At 42.7% G+C, this 20,667-nt stretch overlaps 1 protein-coding gene across 19 annotated transcripts in view; it reads right to left on the bottom strand.

Annotated features, from left to right (window-relative positions):
* Positions 1–20,667, bottom strand: part of TIAM1 (TIAM Rac1 associated GEF 1) — a 146,363-nt gene that overhangs the window by 49,901 nt on the left and 75,795 nt on the right. For 16 of the 19 annotated variants that reach the window (XM_089910318.1, XM_089910310.1, XM_089910314.1 and 13 more), the window contains 2 exons: positions 16,271–16,357; positions 7,859–8,083 (listed from right to left, as the gene is read on the bottom strand). The exons of 1 other annotated variant lie outside the window; for it this stretch is intronic. In XM_089910318.1, coding sequence (XP_089766444.1) covers positions 7,859–8,083; positions 16,271–16,357 — 312 coding nt within the window. The remainder of the gene's footprint in view (positions 1–7,858; positions 8,084–16,270; positions 16,358–20,667) is intronic. 2 more of the 19 variants (XM_089910325.1, XM_089910316.1) reach the window with 2 other exon arrangements.

Below are 20,667 nucleotides of genomic sequence, written 5' to 3'. Positions count from 1 at the left end.
GTCATCTAAGAGAGCCAGAGAGGCAGGAATTGACAGTGGTGCCCTTCAAGAATGCTGAAGAGAGACACTGGCATGGCAGGAACAGGGAATCCAAACCAGGAAAAAGTCCTGTTTTTGCTCTCACACTTCAAGGCCTTCTCTGAACACTTTCCAGCTGAAGAGGCTTATAGAACACCATTGTCAAGTTTCTATGCAACCCCATACAAACACAGATTTGCGACTTCCTACTCTTCCTTTACCACAAGAAACCTTCCTCTAAGAGAAGACCCTGAAGGGATTATTCCCTTTGTGGTGGAGGTAGCTGTCCCCATTTAATTACCAGTACACATGCAGACAGCTCCAGAAAGCTGAAGACAAGGCTGAGAGGTGGTTAAGGAAGTAATCAAAGCAGGGAACTTCCTGTCCCACTTCACTCTATGCCCAGCACTTAGCACATCACCACCTGGCATAAAAGAGGCGCCAGTTAATGCGTGGCAGCACAGAGAGGAAGCAGAGCCAAAACTAAAGAGACAAAGGATGAGCAGGGGTATACAGTGGAGAATTATTCAGCCATAAAAAGGAAGGAAATCTACTCTTTGCAAAAACATGGATGGACCTTGAGGGCATTATGCTTAAGGGAAATAAGTCAGTCAGAGAACAAATACTGTATGATCTCACTTATGTGTGGAATCTAAAACAAAACAAGCAAAACAAAAACACACAAAAAAACCCTCACAGATACAGAAAACAGATTGGGGGTTGTCAGAGGTAGGGGGTTGGGGGGCAGGTGCGTGAAATGGGTCAAAAGGTATAAATTTACAGCTGTAATGCATAAGTCCTGGGGATGTCATGTACAGCATGACGACTATAGTTAATAATGCTATGTTGTATGTTTGAGATTTGCTAAGAAAGCAGATCTCAAAAGTTCTCATCACAAGAAAAAAAATTGTAACTATGTGTGGTGATGGATGTTAACTAGACATTGTGGTGATCATTTTGCAATGTATACAAATATCAAATCATGATGTTGTACATCTGAAACTAATATAATGTTATATGTCAGTTCTACCCCAATTAAAAAAAAAAAAAAAGACGAACAGTGGGTGGACAGTCTCAGAGAATGAGGCAGTACAGGGCAGGGCTGAGGCCCAGCAGGACAGGACCTATAGACTATCTCAAAAGCTGCCATAAATAACATTCATTGTTGTGAACAGGTGTGATCATTTCTCTGCTTCTTCAAATTATTTTCACAGCATAATGTGATTGTTTTGTGACTGAGGAAACCTTTGCTGCTAGCACGTCCCACTCACCATTAGCCGGATAGACAACAATGAGGTCAGGGGCAGTACAAACACATGAATGTAAGCTTACATTTTGATTTATCTTTGATTTACTTGGATGAGATGCATTCACCAAGAATTTAATGAAGGAAGGAAAAAAATCTTTGCCTTATGAGATACATGAACAATGTAAGTTAAACTAGCAGATTCTCCAATTGAAACATTTCCGAAGAGGAACCAATCATAACTGGTTATTGAGTGAAAAAAACGACTGAGGGGAAGGGAGTAAGAAAAGGTTAGACGCGGCCAATAAAGACATTTAGCTGGAATCTCGTCATTAAGCGATGATTTTATTTTGCTTTTCAGCCATTTTACTGTCATATAAGAATAAGAATTCCATAGACACACTCATATAAGATCAGCATAAACACCTGCCCCTCCCCCAAGCTAAGAAAACAAAACCAAAACAATTTATAAAGGAAAAAAAAACTGGGGAGAGCTAAATATACACTATGAAAAAAAAAAGGAAAAACACTACAATTTTAACTTGGGAGACAAATAATAACTTCTTTCCAACCAAATTTCACAAAACCCCAGTGTCTGTTTCTCTCCAGAGAACATTTTTTTAATCCATGAAAACTGTAGATATAGTGCTTCCCAATCCTATCAGCTTGTTGTGAAACTCAAATAATATATAATCCACTAACGTTCTTTAAAATGATACAAATGGAGGCTCTTAATCTCTGAACCGACATTTTTTTCCACACACAGGACTCAACGGGTGTCATTAATCAAATGCAGCTGGAAATCAGGACTAGGTGTTAGGGTTTCCCTAGCAGGGCCCACAGAAGCGGGCCATGTGCTGTGTGACGATAAGCATCGCACACAGACAGTTTACGAAACGCACATGGCTCCACATTTTATCGACAAACAACTAGAAGGCCATGTGCTACTGGTATCTGTGAGACTTCAGTGAATCTGGAGAATGGGACCATATCTGTTTGTAGGAAGGTAAATCTGTGCAGTTCCTCTTTCTTGGTTGCCCCTCCTGCTGTCTGGTTGTCTTCTGTTTGCAGAATGGAGCACCAGACAATCCGCATGGAACATCAGCCCAAAATAGAACCTTGCATTTCACAGGCACTGCAGGGAAGCAAGCACTGCCTGGCAAATCAAAGGCTGCTGGGTGCTTAACGACTCCTTGCTCTGACCAAGATGCCTTGGCTCTCCTGGCTGTCCCAGAAGCCTTTCCTGTTACAGCAAAGGGTGCTTCATCTACTTCCTGCAGGAGGGCTATCTGTGCTCACTGCGGATTGCCATCTTTCACTCAGCATCAGACAGAGTAAGATCAAGGGGGCTGACTCTCCAAACCCAAGGCTGGCCCTAATTGTCTTTAACAGGTAGAAACCAGTGCTAAAGTCAAATGAATGTGAGCCTTAAGGACAGAACTTAAAGTGAGAGAGACAGACATTTTGAAGCCTTGGAAAGATAGCATGTTTGCCCCTTGAATTATGATTTTTATAACTTGCATAAAATTGGGGGCTTTTGTTTTTCTGAAACTTATTTTTAAAATAATTTTAGATCTAGATTTGCTTTTATATATATATATATATATTTATTTTTTTTTTTTTTTTTTTTTTTTTTTTTCCCCTGGTACGCAGGCCTCTCACTGCTGTGGCCTCTCCCATTGCGGAGCACAGGCTCCGGATGCGCAGGCTCAGCGGCCATGGCTCAGCGGCCCAGTCGCTCCGCGGCATGTGGGATCCTCCCGGACCGGGGCATGAACCCGTGTCCCCTGCATCGGCAGGCGGACTCTCAACCACTGCGCCACCAGGGAAGCCCTGCTTTCCTATACTGACGTTCACTGTAACAGTTCCCTAACTGGGGAGTGTAGGTATATACATTCTAATCAACCAGGCCAGTGCTTTCAACTGGAGACTTTGCCCCTGTGGGGACATTTAGCAACGTCTGAAGATTATTTTTGACACAACTTGGGGGGAGGGGGTTAGAAACGACTAGCTGAGAGTTGTTTGTAGGAATACTGCTAACGTGAAGGCACAGGACAGCCTCCCACAACAAAGAATTATCTGGCCCCAAATGTCGGTAGCACCAGATGAGATCAGTATTCAAAATACATCACACAGGAACATTACAGAGGCTTTTTGGAAAGCTCACAGAAACAGAGTTTTGCAACTTCCTATGCCAGCTTCCCCTTCACTTCAGGCTCTTTCTAAAATAATAGCCACTGAAGGAACTAGCTTTTTGCCTGGACCCTCTTCCCCCATTTTCTTACCAGTCTGTCCCTAAACAACTGTTGAAAAAAAAAAAAAAGAAAAAGAAAAAAGATGAAGAATAGACCCAGGAAGATTTCAGCAAGGACACGTGGATGGCCAATGGCCAAGAATGGAAACTGAGTCTTATTGAGAGAACACTTAGGATGGAATCTATTCTCCAGTCCCTGGCTTTCCAAGCCAACACGGCAATCCAGTCACCATGTGTCCCTCCTATACCGAGGAAGAGGAGGATAAAGGAGTTTACCTACCAGGTTGTCATTACAGAAATCTCAATGAAGCAGACCGCAGAATGTTATCCACAAACACCCCTGTAGATGGTCTGCATGGGACCATAAGATTCCAATCAACTTACCATTCCACCCAGATGAAAAAAAAGAGGATCAATAACCAAGAATAGTCGGTGACCTAAGGGAGTAGCCTCCAATCTTAGTTGCACGTTAGAATCACCTAAGGATTTTTAAGCAACCATCTAACATGTGCAAACACAGCCCCGACCTCAGACCAAGGGAATCCTGATCTCTGAAAAGGGGCCCAGGGGTCTCAGCCTTCTAGACTGCAGAATCTACTTCTTTCTACCTGGGGAAGGAAACTACCTTAAGTATACTTCATAAACTTAGTTATCAGACAATCCACCTGGTGCAGATTGAAGTGGAAGAGAGGGCAGTGAGGAGATCAAAACCAAGCAGCCTCTGGTTACTAGCTAGAGAATCTTCCCATCCCCACAAGAGACTGTGCTTTGAATGCATAACACTTGAGTACCTCTTAGAACATATTCTAAACACCTCACTTTCATCACTCAGTCATTCCTCACAACAACCGCGTTTGAGAGTGGTGTGGTACGATCCCCATTTTATGCACAAGGACACGGGGCACAGAGAGATTAAGCGTAATCTGTTCAAAGTCATGAAGCTAATAAACATAACAATAGGACTCATTCCCAAGGAACCTGGTTCCAGAGCCCACTCTTGGCCACTAGGTAGTGATATTTCTACCTCGAGGAAACAAACCTCTCCATAAAAGAGGCTTCAGAAATAATCCAGCCCGGAAAGCTAATCACATATTTCAATCAATTCTCAGGGCAGCATCAAGGCCACATCTGCATACTTGGAACCATAAAATGGGGCAATCCACAGGCCCAGCCTCCTACAGACGGGCACCAGCCAGGGTGCCTGTGGACACGGCCAGGCCCTCCATCAAGGCTGCCTCACATCCACTATGACCACCCTAAGATGGTCCCGGCATCAAACCTCAAATCCGTCACTCCGGAGGCTTCTTATTTTTAGTTACTTCTGTATTTAGATGAAGGCTATAGTCCAGCCTGCCCATTGTACACACTTTCTCAGTTGTTTTCTATTGTCACTGCAGCTGTCTGTGCACACCGCTTCATAAACTCTGCCTCATTATGGAACCATCTTTCAGGTTATTTTATCCTGTTTACTTGCCCCCTCTTTTATCTTGCACTGGTAAATAGGGACTAGGAAATGGCAGCAACCAGGAGGCAGACACGCTGAGACCCAGGTGGGGAGCCTGAGTGACTGCTTGCTTCCAGGCAGTCTGATGGGGCCGCCACTACTGAGAGCATCTGAGAATTCTTCTGGAACTTATTAATGTTGAAACCAACTTAGAAACTTTCCAGAAAACCCACACTGTGACTTTACTTTCATGCTGTATTCTTGAACCAAGTAGATTACCTAACTTGACCACGCACACTTGGCTCTGAAGGATTTTTGATCCCTACAAAATATTAAAAGGTAAAGCAATTAAAAAACAAAGGACTACACTAAAATGTTAAGTATGAGGACAGAATCATGTCATAGTCATCATTATAACTTTCCACATCCAGATTAATGTCTGGGACAGAGCAAATACTTAAGAAATGTCAGTTCCGAGTTATGATCTGGAAACAAATAACTAAATCTTCTACGGATGATTCCAAAATGAAAGTTTTAATGTGGTTTAAACAACAGTAGGTTCAGTGGATGTAGCATGCAGATTACAAAGGTGTCTGGTCTGAAGGAGGATGTAAGGTCAGCTGCTGACAGGATAGGGCTATATATACAAAATATACTCAAATATTCCCCAGACACCTATGTACAAACACATTTTTAAATTTAAAAAAAAATTTAATAAAAGGTTTTAAAACTTGGCAAACTGTGTGCGTGTGCAAACGCACGCACACATACACAAATCTTTTTTCAAAAGAAAGAAATATATCAAAACTATGATTGTGTTTAAAGGAACAAATCATGAGCAATCACACTTTATATCAGGGGTCTGTAAAGGGCCAGATAGTAAATATTTTCAGCCTTGCAGACCATGAGTCCCAGTCATAACTACTCAACTCTGCCATTGTGATGGGAAAGCAGCCAGAGACAAAACATCAATGAATGGGCGTGACCGTGTTCTAATAAAACTTTATTCACAAAAACAGGCCATAGTCTGGATTTGGCCAGTGGGTCTTAGTTTGCCAACACCTACTTTATATCCATAACCCACAGGAAGGGCTCAGACAGGAAAAAACATCCAAAAAAGGTTGAGTACACACTGTCGTTTGTAGTATGTACATCCAGACCTTATAAAGTCCTTTCAATAATCTAATCTAACACAACACGCCTTACTCAGTCATTTTACAGAAACCACTGTGAACGGAGTTTTACGGGATTGAGCCTGCCATCTTGTGGTCACATAAAAGAACAACCTTCATGGTATCCATTCCCTATCATTAAGTGTACACAGCTCCCTGGTTAGATAAAGACAAACACCATATGATATCACTTATATGTGGAATCTAAAATATGACACAAATGGACCTATCTGTGAAACAGAAACAAAATCAGGGACATACAGAACAGACTGGTTGTTGCCAAGGGGAAGGGAGGCGGGGGAGGGGTGGAGTGGGAGTTCGGGGTTAGCAGGCGTAAGCTATTATATATAGAATGGATAAACAACAAGGTTCTATATTCAATATCCTGTGATAAACCATAAGAGGAAAGAATATGAAAAAGAATGTATATATATATGTATCACTGAGTCACTTTGCTGTACAACAGTAACTAACACAACATTGTAATTCAACTGTACTTCAATAAAAAATTTAAAAAAAATTTTTTAAAAGGTACACAGCTCCCTGGGGTCCTTTTCTAAAGATGTGATTGGTGTGTGGGTACTGCAATGACAAAATGAGTCAGAAGTCAACAGTAACTAAGTGTGATTGATTCTCTCGAGCCTCAACTTGTCAAATTCTCCTAGGGAACCACCCAATAAAAGGATGAACTGTCACAAGGCGTCCGCCTGTGATTTATTCTTACCAAGCCAAGCTTCAGAAGCAACTTCGAAAAATAAGAATACTCAGAGTACCTACACTCAGAAGTGGAAAATGAAGACTTCTTTTAACCCGAGTTTTAAAGAGAAAATAAATCCCAAACCCCAGCTTACCAAATCAACCCCAACTCTAGAACCAGGTCATGGTGAGAAAAGTGACAGCAGTATCTGTTCCCCTATGGGCTTGCTCCCTGATTCTCCCGCTGAACAAGAATGGGTGCCTGTGTAGCAAAGTGAAGAAAACCTAAGCCTCGTACCAGGAAACAAACTCAGGAGAGAGATGCAAGCAAGTAAGAAGAGTGTAAGAGGAGCAGGGCCCACATGAAAGATGTCTTCGCAGGGTCCTGTGGAGCTTGGTGGGGTGCCAGGAAGGCTCCCCGGGGCAGGTAGCATTCAAGCTGTTCCTTTCTGAATGAGTATAAAGTTGCCAGATGGAGTGGGAAGAAACGTGTAAACAGGAGAAGTGGCAGATGGGGCAGGGCAGGGGGTTCCACCGATGGGCTCTTGTCCAGACTCTAGGTCACAAGGGCCCAAGAGAAAAGTTGACCAAACACCAGTTCTGGGCACATTTCTGCTCTGGCCATCTCACCCCACATCTTCCTCTTCCACAGAAGGAAAAGCAGGGCTGGGTGATTTGGGGGATTGTGCCATGGACGGCAGGGAAGATAGCACCAAGAGCCCCAGCATCTTAAGTGATTCCTGGCACTTCTGTGTCTCCAACTCTCGTCCACAGCCAAGAGACAGTGGCCTCTACCCATGTATCTTTCTCCCAAATGACCAACAAGAGCAGCATGACAAAGCTTTCCATTGCAGCCAAACAGCAGACCCACCGGCACAAGAGTTCCTGGCCCCTTTGAAATTTCGACAGGAAGCTCAGTAATCTGCTCATCTTACACATCTTAGCTGACCTGCCAGATGCAGGAAATCCACAGAAATACGCAAGCCGCGTGGGCAGCCTCCGAGGGGCAGCCCGGTGCACAGCCATACCTGTGTTGCTGGTGAGAAAGGCGAGAGGGTTCTCGCTGAGGTCGGCGGGGCCGTCCAGCCGGAGAGGCGGGCTCCCCAGCAGCTCTGCTTCTCCCTCCAGCTCGGGGTAGGTCCTCACCAGGAGGCCCAGGGACAGCTGCGCGAGGAAATCTTTGAGCACGGAGGCATTCAGGGTGCCCGCAGCGCGATTATTGATCTCAAGAATCTCATCTCCCGCTTTCAGGCCTGCCAACGCGAGACGGAAAATGTTTAATGTCACACACGCATAAAAGCAGCTGCAGCATCAAATCAGATCACTGCATCTTAGACGCCCTGTTTCGAAAGGGCACACCGAGCTCTCCTGTTATAGGTGTTGCTGCAAACAGGCCGTAGTGCGCAAAGGGGATCATCAGGTGATCACGTGGTCTTTGGGTCTGGAAGGTTCTAGACTGGGATGTCACAGCACGCCTATCCCGTCCTGAATACACCAGCTAAACAAATTTATTCCTTCTTGAATCTATGTGCTCTAAGCAATTGCAAATTGCTCCTCGCAAATGCTAATTCTGGCTATCGTCCTGGCATTTTGAGGGGAAAAGACGGAAAGGCTCCCCGACTGCAGCCATTTCTATGCCTTCTTGTGCTACGGTGGACACGTGTGCACAGTCAGCTAAAGTCTATGAATCATTTCTACGGAATCAAAATGCAGGCATCTCCTCGGCTACAACCACTGAAGGTCATCTTATTCCAAACACATTGAGAGATGATAGTTTATGGAACCGAATGCAATCATATTTCCCCTCCCCCACCTTTTATTTGAAACTACATCAGGACCTTGGGGTGAATGGCCTTTTGAAGGTCCCCAAAGGTTCTGCTACTTTTGCAAAGCATGCTGGGGAGCTGCCGAAGCTTGGGACCCAGAGGAGCGGCTGTGAACCAGCTCAGCCTAGGAGAACAAGAACTTGTGACTGACCCGGGGCAGGTCCACCTGACATTACAAGAACATTCCAGCAGTTTGAGAGAGGGAGAGATTAGGGAAGAACAGGAGAGGAAATAAGGTTTCCCTTCAGTTAAGAAGAAGAAAGGAGTCTGATTCTTATTTTCTAAGAATATTTCTTATTTTCTAAGTTTGTTTGTGGAAAAACTAACTTGAAAAAGGGAGTGACTGAAGGGCAGAGACAAAGGATGAACTGCCAAACGCAAAGCCACACAGTCCCTCAGGCATACCCGCAGTTCTCACTGATTCCACAGAAAAATAATTCCGCAGAGAAGTTCTCACTTCCCAACTTCACCGGGTCACACCTATCGGCCAGCTTTACTCAGGTTTCCAAAATACTTGAAATCAATTTTCTATCATAAAATACTCCAAGAAACATCACAGGTGAGGAGGCAATGGGGGAGAAATGAGAAGGTTTTCCTCCACGTCAGAGGCAGAATTCTGGGAGACTAACCATTCCATTTTTTAGGTGAAAGATTTTGGCATCACAGCATTTGACTTGAAAACACAAAATTTCCACATGTGAAAGGCAGTTATTGGTTTTTAAGTGTTCTCTTGGAGACAATTCTTTTCGTTAGATATTAGAAGAGGTAAAATAAGGAGAAAAAGAAAAAACGACTTAAAAACTAAAACCATCTGTAAGTTTTTTGTTTTTTTTAAAGAATTTTTAGGTTTGTAGGAATTCCCTGGTGGTCCAGTGGTTAGGACTCTGGGCTCTCAATGCCTAGGGTCCGGGTTCAATCCCTGGTCAGGGAACTAAGATCCCGCAAGCCACTCGGCCAAAAACTAAATAAATAAAAATAAAATAATTTAAAAAAAAAAGAATTTCTAGGTTGCTGTGACTGGCTGAATAACAATATGTAGTGGGTTGAAGGGTGGCCCCTAAAAAGATATGTCCATGTCCCAAAACCTGGGAATGTGAGCTTATTTGGAAACAGGATCTTTGCAGCTGTAATTCAGTAAAAGATCTTGAGATAAAATCAAGCTGGATTATCTGATGGGTCCTAAACCCACTGAAAAGTGTCCTTGTAAGAGACACACAAAAGAGAGACACAGAGAGAAGAGGAGAAAGTTATGTGAAGATGGAGGATGAGATTGGAGTAGTGCTGCCACGCCTGGAGCCTCCAGATGAAGGAAGAAGCAAGAAAGGATTCTCCCCTAGAACCTCCCAGGGACCACAGCCCTGCACACACCTTGGTTTCAGACTCTGTCCTCCAGAACTGTGGGAGAATAAAGTTCTGGGTTTTTTTTTTTTTTTTCTAACATCTTTATTGGAGTATAATTGCTTTACAATGGTGTGTTAATTTCTGCTTTATAACAAAGTGAATCAGCTATATGTATACATATATCCCCATATCCCCTCCCTCTTTCATCTCCCTCCCACCCTCCCTATCCCACCCCCCTAGGTGGTCACAAAGCACTGAGCTGATCTCCCTGTGCTATGCAGCTGATTCCCACTAGCTATCTATTTTACGTTTGGTAGTGTATATATGTCCGTGCCACTCTCTCACTTCGTCCCAGCTTACACTTCCCCCTCCCCATGTCCTCAAGTCCATTCTCTACGTTTGCATCTTTCTCCCTGTCCTGCCCCTAGGTTCCTCTGAGCCATTTTGGTTTTGGTTTTGTTTTTAGATTCCATATATATGTGTTAGCATACGGTATTTGTTTTTCTCTTTCTCACTTACTTCACTCTGCATGACAGACTCTAGGTCCATCTACCTCACTACAAATAACTCAATTTCCTTTCTTTTTATGGCTGAGTAATATTTCATTGTATACATGTGTCACATCTTCTTTATCCATTCATCTGTCAATGGACACTTAGGTTGCTTCCATGACCTGGCTATTGTAAATAGAGCTGCAGTGAACATTGTGGTACACGACTCTTTTTGAATTATGGTTTTCTCAGGGTATATGCCCAGTAGTGGGATTGCTGGGTTGTATGGTAGTTCTATTTTTAGTTTTTGAAGGAACCTCCATACTGTTCTCCATAGTGGCTGTATCAATTTACATTCCCACCAACAGTGCAAGAGGGTTCCCTTTTCTCCACACCCTCTCTAGCATTTACTGTTTGTAGATTTTTTGATGATGGCCATTCTGACTGGTGTGAGGTGATACCTCACTGTAGTTTTGATTTGCATTTCTCTAATGATTAGTGATGTTGAGCATCCATTCATGTGTTTGTTGGCAATCTCTGTATCTTCTCTGGATAAGTGTCTATTTAAGTCTTCTGCTCATTTTTGGATTGGGTTGTTTGTTTTTTTTGATATTGAGCTGCATGAGCTGCTTGTATATTTTGGAGATTAACCCTTTGTCTGTTGCTTTATTTGCAAATATTTTCTCCCATTCTGAGGGTTGTCTTTTCGTCTTGTTTATGCTTTCCTTTGCTGTGCAAAAGCTTTGAAGTTTCATTAGGTCCCATTTGTTTATTTTTGTTTTTATTTCTGTTTCTCTAGGAGGTGGGTCAAAAAGGATGTTGCTGTGATTTATGTCATAGAGTGTTCTGCCTATGTTTTCCTCTAAGAGTTTGATAGTGTCTGGCCTTACATTTAGGTCTTTAATCCATTTTGAGTTTATTTCTGTGTATGGGGTTAAGGAGTGTTCTAATTTCGTTCTTTTACAGGTACCTGTCCAGTTTTCCCAGCACCACTTATTGAAGAGGCTGTCTTTTCTCCACTGTATATTCTTGCCTCCTTTATCAAAGATAAGGTGACCATATGTGCGTGGGTTTATCTCTGGGCTTTTTATCGTGTTCCATTGATCTATATTTCTGTTTCTGTGCCTGTACCATACTGTCCTGTTTACTGTAGCTTTGTAGTATGGTCTGAAGTCAGGGAGCCTGATTCCTCCAGCTCCGTTTTTCTTTCTCAAGATTGCTTTGGCCATTCAGGGTCTTTTGTGTTTCCATACAAATTGTGAAAATTTTTGTTCTGGTTCTGTGAAAAATGCCATTCGTAGTTTGATAGGGATTGCACTGAATCTGTAGTTTGCTTTGGGTAGTATAGTCATTTTCACAATGTTGATTCTTCCAATCCAAGAACATGGTATATCTCTCCATCTGTTTGTATCATCTTCTATTTCTTTCATCAGTGTCTTATAGTTTTCTGCATACAGATCTTTTGTCTCCTTAGGTAGGTTTATTCCTAGGTATTTTATTCTTCTTGTTGCAGTGGTAAATGGGAATGTTTCCTTACTTGCTCTTTCAGATTTTTCATCATTAGTGTATAGGAATGCATGAGATTTCTGTGCATTAATTTTATATCCTGCTACTTTACCAAATTCATTGATTAGCTCTAGTAGTTTTCTGGTAGCATCTTTAGGATTCTCTATGTAGAGTATCATGTCATCCGCAAACAGTGACAGCTTTACTTCTTCTTTTCCGATTTAGATTCCTTTTATTTCTTTTTCTTCTCTGATTGCTGTGGCCAAAACTTCCAAAACTATGTTGAATAACAGTGGTGAGAGTAGATAACCTTGTCTTCTTCCTGATCTTAGAGGAAATGGTTTCAGTTTTTCACCATTGAGAATGATGTTGGCTGTGGGTTTGCCATGTACAGCCTTTATTATGTTGAGGTAAGTTCCCTCTATGCCTACTTTCTGGAGAGTTTTTATCATAAATGGGTGTTGAATTTTGTCAAAAGCTTTGTCTAAATCTATTGAGATGATCGTATGGTTTTTCTCCTTCAGTTTGTTAATATGGTATATCACATTGACTGATTTGCGTATATTGAAGAATCCTTGCATTCCTGGGATAAACCCCACTTGATCATGGTGTATGATCCTTTTAATGTGCTGTTGGATTCTGTTTGCTAGTATTTTGTTGAGGATTTTTGCATCTATGTTCATCAGTGATATTGGCTTGTGGTTTTCTTTCTTTGTGACATCTTTGTCTGGTTTTGGTATCAGGGTGATGATGGCCTCGTAGAATGAGTTGGGGAGTGTTCCTCCCTCTGTTATATTTTGGAAGAGTTTGAGAAGGATAAGTGTTTGCTCTTCTCTAAATGTTTGACAGAATTTGCCTGTGAAGCCATCTGGTCCTGGGCTTTTGTTTGTTGGAAGATTTTTAATCACAGTCTCAATTTCAGTGCTTGTGATTGGTCTGTTTATATTTTCTATTTCTTCCTGGTTCATTCTTGGAAGGTTGTGCTTTTCTAAGAATTTGTCCATTTCTTCCAAGTTGTCCATTTTACTGGCATATAGTTGCTTATAGCAGTCTCCCATGATCCTTTGTATTTCTGCAGTGTCAGTTGTTACTTCTTTTTCATTTCTAATTCTATTGATTTGAGTCTTCTCCCCGTTTTTCTTGATGAGTCTGGCTAACGGTTTATCAATTCTGTTTATCTTCTCAAAGAACCAGCTTTTAGTTTTATCCAGTTCTGTTTCTTAAGCCACCCAATTTGTGGTAGTTTGTTATGGCAACCCTAGGAAACTAATACAGGGCCTACCTGAGTGAGCTAGTCTCAGTATTAATAAGTGAGAGCAGGGGGCCCAGCAGTGGTGGGCAATGAAGTACCTTGTTGGGGTCCTTCTGTCACAACCCCACTGTGTAACAGCTCTGTGCCTGTGGGCACATTACTGAATCTCTCCCAGTCTCAGTTTCCTCATACGTAAAGAGGGGCATGGATTAAATGAGATTCAACAAAATAATCCATATAATACTCTTTGCACAGCACTTGGCATGTGGAAGATATTCAAGACATTAACTCTCATTATTAATATTTGGTAGAACAAAGAGGAAAACTTTTTTTTGGAATTTTTGAGCCTACTCAAAAATGATCCCCACCACCCATGGTAAAAGTTGTGAAGCATCTAATCTATCTGTCTAGAAAAATACAGCACAGAGCTTTCTCTGTGTCCTGTGGAGCCATCTGGAAGACACTTAGATGACAGCAAAGAAGATGCCTGATCCCAACCTCAGATGATTCCAAGAGCAGAACAATGTGCCAAACAGGCCCAAGATGAACACAGATAAGCGTAAACACAGTTTGGTTCCAAAAGTCAGTTCTACAAGTACAGCCAACATGAGATCCAACACAGAGCAAGAGGTAGGCAAGAGAAAGCAGGAATATGGGGATTACCCATCAGCCCATCACAGGCCAAAAGCCCAAGGTGGCTAAGAAAAATAAATCAAGTGTAGGTTCAATTAATGCAAACAGAATATTCAGATCTAATTAGGCTGCGTGCCACCAGACGCCCCTTGGTTGCACCACATTCTGGTCATTTTCAGAAACACTAAAATCTGGACCGTCCTCTAGCAGAACTAGCATTTGGATAGTGTCCAGAGGGCAATGACCAGAGTTGTATTCTACATTCTAATGACTTGTTGAAAGATCTGGAAGTGTCAAATGTGGAAAAGACTTAGCAGTTTTAACATGAAGCGCATCATGAACACCAATGGCTGGCTATAAACGAGGAGGCAAACAGTGAACGGAAGCTGAGGGAGAAGGATGTTTTATAATCAGAGACGCCCAAAAAGAGGCCGTATGGTCCACAGGGAACTCTCCGTTATCGGGAGGTCTTCTAGCGGTTACGTTTAACATCAAGTATCTCTCCCGACACAGCCGTCTGCAGGTGGGATACTGGGAATAGTTTGCCACCCAGGTGGACAAATGGGCATCACTCTTGCATCCACAGAGAACAGTGTGATATGGGGCAAGGGAGCTGCAGCAGACGACCGTTTGCTTTTATCTAACACCAGTGTTCCTGGATTCAAAGGACTAAAACAGGATGTGACTAAAAACCAGGGCAGCGTATTTCCCCACCCCCGCACGCCAACCGGCACATTCGTGCCGAAAGAGATAAAAATCAGATTGGGGTTTAAAGGCGAATAAACCTCGTCACCTCTGCTCTTAGCTGAGATACGCTTTGAATGCGTCAAACTCTGGCCTCTGGACTGCCTTTGGCCTCGAAAATATGGAAGGAAAATGAAGGAAAATCCTTGTCCGTGGCTGTTAGCAGTGGATAAGTTGCTTGGGCTTTGTTTCCGATTGGGCACACCTTTGCCATCTCTGTGCAGAGCCAAGTCTGCGGGTAGCACTTCTCCGGTGCTGGCAGCACAGGGCAAAGTACGCTGCACAGGGAGCTTGTAAGCCATGAACACGCAGAACTAAGCTGCCCCAGAACATGGGAGGAGGTGGGAAAGGTAGGCAGGCATTCCATCCTCTCCCAGCTGCTCCACTGTCCTCTAGCAGAACAGATACAGGTATCACATCCAAGTGTAACTGACCAAGACATGTTGGACTTTCATATTCAATGGGCATTATTTTGCCACTGCCTAGATGAAGCTAAAAATTCCATAGCAAAAAGAATGAAATGAAGGTGGATTTTAAGCCCTACCTACCTGCCCAGGTTCCCCCCAAAAGTCATGTCCACCCAGAACGTGACGTTATTTGGAGAGAGGGTCTTTGCAGATGTAATTAAGTCAGGAAGAAGACATACCAGAGTAGGGTGGGTCCTAAATCCAATGACTGGTGTTCTTGTAAGAAGGCCGTGTAAAGATGGGGAGACACATGGGAAAGAGGGCCATGTGAGGACAGAGGCAGAAATTAGAGTGATGCAGCTACAAGCCAAGGACGCCATGGGCTACTAGCAGCCAGCAGAATCTAAAAAGAACCATGAAACAGATTCTTCCTGCAGAGGCTCCAGAAAGAAACAACCCTGCCAATACCTTGATTTCAAACTTCCGGCCTCCTGATGAGAATACATCAGGAGGCCGGAAGTTTGAAAGGCCTCTGTGTGAGAATACATTCTATTGATTTGAATCACCCAGTTTGTGGCAGTTTGCTACTGCAGCCCTAGGAAACTAACGTAGGAAGCAAAAACTCTAGGTTGAAATGATTCTCTCAGAGTAGGAAAAGTATGGAGAGCTGGGGTTCCACAAGTAGCCTAGACAGACAACACTATGAGCCCTTCTAGGGCCGCAGGCAGGGTGTAGCAGAGAAGAGCTCTCTGAGGAGGGCAGGAAGTCAGGATCCCGAACCCCTAGGTTCTCAACTTCTACAAAGATTCCTCTATGAATGGCAGCAACAGAACACGATGGAGCTTTGCCAGCTCAGGCAAGGGCCAATGTCAGCTTCAACCAGTGCAGACCAAGGCACAGAGGGGTCTTCCCGAATAATCTGCTTCAAGAAGATCCCTGGGACCTCCATTCCATCCCAGATGGTAGGGAAGGACAACCACTTCTGAGTAGAAGGGAACTTCCCATCAACCCCATGGAGATGGGCTCAAAATCCGATTTAAAATCCAAGAAGGCAACATTCCTTGCACAGTTGAGCTGATGGAAATAATACTCGTATTCCCTGGAAGAGTTTTCGACGAGACAACATTTAAATACTCTTCAGGGGTGAACCCTTTGGGCACATCCTTCTCATCCACCAACTAGAGAAACCCAAAAGGGAACTGAAGACAAACAAGTCAAGACAAGACACTTAACAACTTACCTTTCTTGGAAGCTAAGCCAGTTTCCTTTACACTATTCACGTAGAGCCTTCGAACACCATCTTCTTCCACAGAAGAAAGTGAAAAGCCTAGGAAACACAGGGACAGCCAGGTAAGGCTCACACCCTCTGAGTGTTGAGCGAACAATAAGAAGAATCTGCTGTGAACTAGGTATGTTCATTGCTTGGGGTTATAGTTTTTCCTTGTTCGTATTGTTTCACAAAGCAGAAAAATGTATGTTTAGATCACTCTAAAAGAAGTCACTGTAAAAATTAATATTACCAGGTACATCTATCTTCATACAACCTACCTATCAACTCAAACGGAAGAAAATGATTTTGTTTTACCCTGCTTGCTAATAAATGCCATAGTTTTGCCTCTTTTTTTTCACAGTTCCCTCCATAGCACAAAACAGAAACAATCAGCTTATCTCATCTGGGTCCCCTTGACTTTTTTCAGCAAATCTATGTCCTAGGACATGTCACAACAGAACAACCGTATGCTGTGTGTTCATCCATATATACTGCTGTGTGGACACTGCTTTAATTAGTAAAGTTCTGCAAACAGGGAGAAGTAGCAACAAACTTTAGAAATCCTTCTTCATATTGAAACTGATGGACTGCACATTCTCCTAGTGTCTGATCATAAGATTATCTTATACCTGTCTCGGCTTCCAGAGCTCAAAGCCCGTTAGTTAATTAATCTTGGGTTTTGCTACATCCTTCGGAAAATAAGGCAGAACAAGGCCCTGAGGTTCTAAGTGCTCCCAATCCTATGGCTACAAGACTTGGTCACGTCTGTTTCTAGACAGTCTCACGTAAAACTCTTTCTGATCAATCAGTGGAATGTCCACAACCAACACCGACTTTCCCTCAGGATAAAATACTTTGGTAGATAATCTTAAAAGGGCAATGGAAATTAATACAATTGTAAAGATATGACACGAATGATTTCAGCTCTGGGAGAAAAATAAGGCTTAGGCAAAGGAAAAAAACAGCGGTTTAAAAAAACAAACAGGCAACTAACGACAAAATAGAATAATTAATTAAAAGACTGGGGCCCAGGGACTCACTGAGACTTCTCAGTTCATGTCATAATGAACACATTTTTTTTGTATCATTCACAGGACCAGGAAATAGATACCCACACGTAGGCAAAATTGTCAGATGCCGTCACCCACTAGGGTACCGAAACTCCCTCGGATAGGGAACTATACGAGCCCACCCCCTGAGGACTTTCCAAAGTCTTTACTTTATTCTCTTATTTTAAATTCCATTCTTACAGCAACTTCTAACTTTCAGATTACTCTTCAAGAAGTCCCACTGAAATAAAAATAATTTTAGACACGAGCCACTTAAATGACATTAGCCTTAACGCAGCGGAGATTTTCTTTTTCTTTTATCTGTTAGAATAGATAAGAATCAAGGACTACAACAGGGAGAGGATGAAGAGAATTCATTAAAATACAGGCATTTCCTTTCTAAAATGCTACCATTTTATAAAGTTCTGAGACCAAATTTTTTAATTCAAATTTTATTCTATTAAAAATAAAATGAACACATTGTCAGGAGAGGTGATGTGTTGACAGCCTACTGCAAGTCACCTTAAACCAAAGTCAGTGGAGATGGGTATTCATTTGCTACCTTCCTTCCTTACTACTAAGGATGTCAAGAGTCCCAAGGAGCAGCCTCCATTTCAAGATGCCAATAATTTGCACAATGGAGGGAAGGTGGGGATTATAACCATCTCCTACAGTAACAAATATGTACTCATTTGTATTATTTTTTAGATTCCATATATAAGTGATATCATACAGTATTCGTCTTTCTCTGTCTGACTTATCTCACTAAAGCTGTGAAATAATATTCTCTGGGCACATCCACATTGCTACCAATGGCAATATTCCATTCTTTTCTTTGGCTGAATAATATTCCACTGTATCCACGTGCAGGCTATTGTAAACAGTGCTGCTATGAACTTTGGGGTGCATGTATCTTTTTGAATTCATTTTAGTTTTTTCCGGATATATATCCAGGAGTGGGATTGCTGGATCATATGGTAGTTCTATTTTTAGTTTTTTAAGGACCCTCTATACTGTTTTCCATAGAGGCTGCACTGATTTACATTCCCACCAACGGTGTAAAAAGGTTCCCTTTTCTCCACATCCTTGCCAAAATTTGTTATTTGTAGACTTTTTGATGTCAGCCGCACAAGTCAGAATATTTTTTTCTTTTAAATAGGACAGCAACAATCTAATTCCCAGCAGACAAATGTAATGCGGTCCAAAATGACTGCCAACAGAAGACAGAGAGAGTTATTCAATATAAACCCAATATATGCGATACCCATCAGAAGGCTTAGAGTTACAAAGACCAGGAGGCACCATGAATGGCATATGACCTTGAGAATGAAGGAAGTGATTAAAACTGAGTGAAGAAACGAAGAAGACAGACTCATATGTTAAATAACCAGAAGTTTCCTCATACTGAAATTCACGACCAAAGAAAAATCAGGACAACAAAGTAAACAAAATAGAAGTACTCAGAACCAGAGTCCAGGATACAGTGAAAGAGAGAAAGTGAGAAAAGTGCAGACACCTCTGACATAGAGGGGACACAAGACCAAAAGTCTAATAGTCTAAGCAGTCCCCAGAGAAGAAGGAATACTCAGTTGCTGAAATGATGCATTCATCCACTTCAAGGCGGCCTAGGGCATCATGCTTCGTCTATTACAAAACTATTTGAACTAACTTCAACAACAAGTCTGAGAGAGTCCTGAGGGCTGAGGTAGAGGGAGGGGCAAGAGAGAGAAATTAGGCAAGTGTTAAATCTTTCCATTTGTTTAGTCAGTGGAATTATTAAGTCATAATTTCCTCCCTAAAGCGTTCTACAATAGAAAGCAGCATCTGGTTTACAGTTAGATCTTGTATGTGTGCTGATGTGTGCTAGTAACTTACATATACTGAAATTGATGTATAGCAGGAAGCTGCACTTAGGTGCTAATGTCAGAGAGAGGTGGGCTGAATTTAGAATCCTTGGTAGATTCTGAGGTCAGAGACAACCAGGTCTTCTTAGGACTCGGGGACTCTTTAGCTACTTGTGGGAACGCCTTCTGCCAACATCGAACTGGGCACTGAGAATAAAGGATTTTACCTAAGGTTATTAGCCATGCATGGTGGCCTTCCAAGGTGAAGTCCAGGAACCACTACAGATAGGCTGTAACTGACAGCGATGTAAGGACAGAAAGCAAGACTAAGCACTGCGAACCTCATCGTCTGACACTGCCACAACCGCTAAGCAAGGGATTTTGTAGTTTACAAAAGCAGGGGTGCTCCATGACAGATCAGAAATGAAAACAAAACCCCCAAACCCCTGCTTCTTTATGTCAGGTCATGTGAGAAGCACGGCCAACAGTACCCTCTGGGTTGATGTCTGATGCCCTGTAACAGCTTCAGCATTGAAATCTAAACAGGTTCTGTGAGTACTTCAGCCACTTTAATAAAAAAAAGTATAAAAAATATAGCGGTTCTATGCCCAGTTTCTATTTCTGAGTCCCCAAACCAAACCAAACCATCTTTTTTTTTCCTTTGGCCGCACTGCACGGCACATGGGGTCTTAGTTCCCCAACCAGGGATGGAACCCACGCCCCCTGCAGTGGAAGCGCAGTCTTAACCACTAGACTGCCAGGGAAGTCCCCAAAACCAGTCCACCTTGGCATTTGATTCCAAGAGCTGTGAAATTCAGCCCTCTCTTGCTTCTTGCTACACTTTCCCCTTATGCAAGAGAAAGTAACTAAACCAAAGACAAAAGAGTAAGGGATATGGTAAAATTCAGTTTGGAGGACCCAGATGCTTATTTGTAGCACTGCTACCAATTACTGCTTTAATTACTGAGGTCATGCTTCCGCTGCATAATAAGCCTTCAGACACATGTATCCCTTGCCATCAAAAACGTCCTCTGGCTCTAATGCTGTCTTTAGTTTTAAGGTCAAGAAGGAAACAGCGTGAGGGTGTAACGCAAGTGGCCAGGGGTTGGAAATTCGGTTCTCTTCATTAGGCCAAAGCACGCCAGTGAGTGCTCTGAGAGGTGGACTGGCTGCCTGCGGGAGAGGCTTCGGCAGGAATACTGAAGATGCTGCTGCTCGGTAAAGGGTTTGAAGGCTTTCAAATGTGAAAAAGCCTAATAAGTTAATTCAGAGAGAAATACGCAGTAAGCAAGCATATGCAGTGACCTTTATATCTTTCCACCAGATCTTCTAGTTCTCCTCTTTTCCAGTACATAGTAGGACTACTCTTCTGCCCACCTACCCATCCCCCCCTCCAGTCACGTGCTTTGACAAGTGAATTGGGAGTGAGCCAGCACCCAAATCACCACCTTCCCTCTTTCTCCTTTGCCAAGAG

This window comes from Delphinapterus leucas, chromosome 4 (assembly GCF_059928025.1).
Source record: "Delphinapterus leucas isolate spDelLeu-1000000601 "Yukka" chromosome 4, BTC_Dleu_Yukka2, whole genome shotgun sequence".
NCBI classification, from domain to species: domain Eukaryota; kingdom Metazoa; phylum Chordata; class Mammalia; order Artiodactyla; family Monodontidae; genus Delphinapterus; species Delphinapterus leucas.
This window is presented reverse-complemented; position numbering and strand designations above follow the sequence as displayed.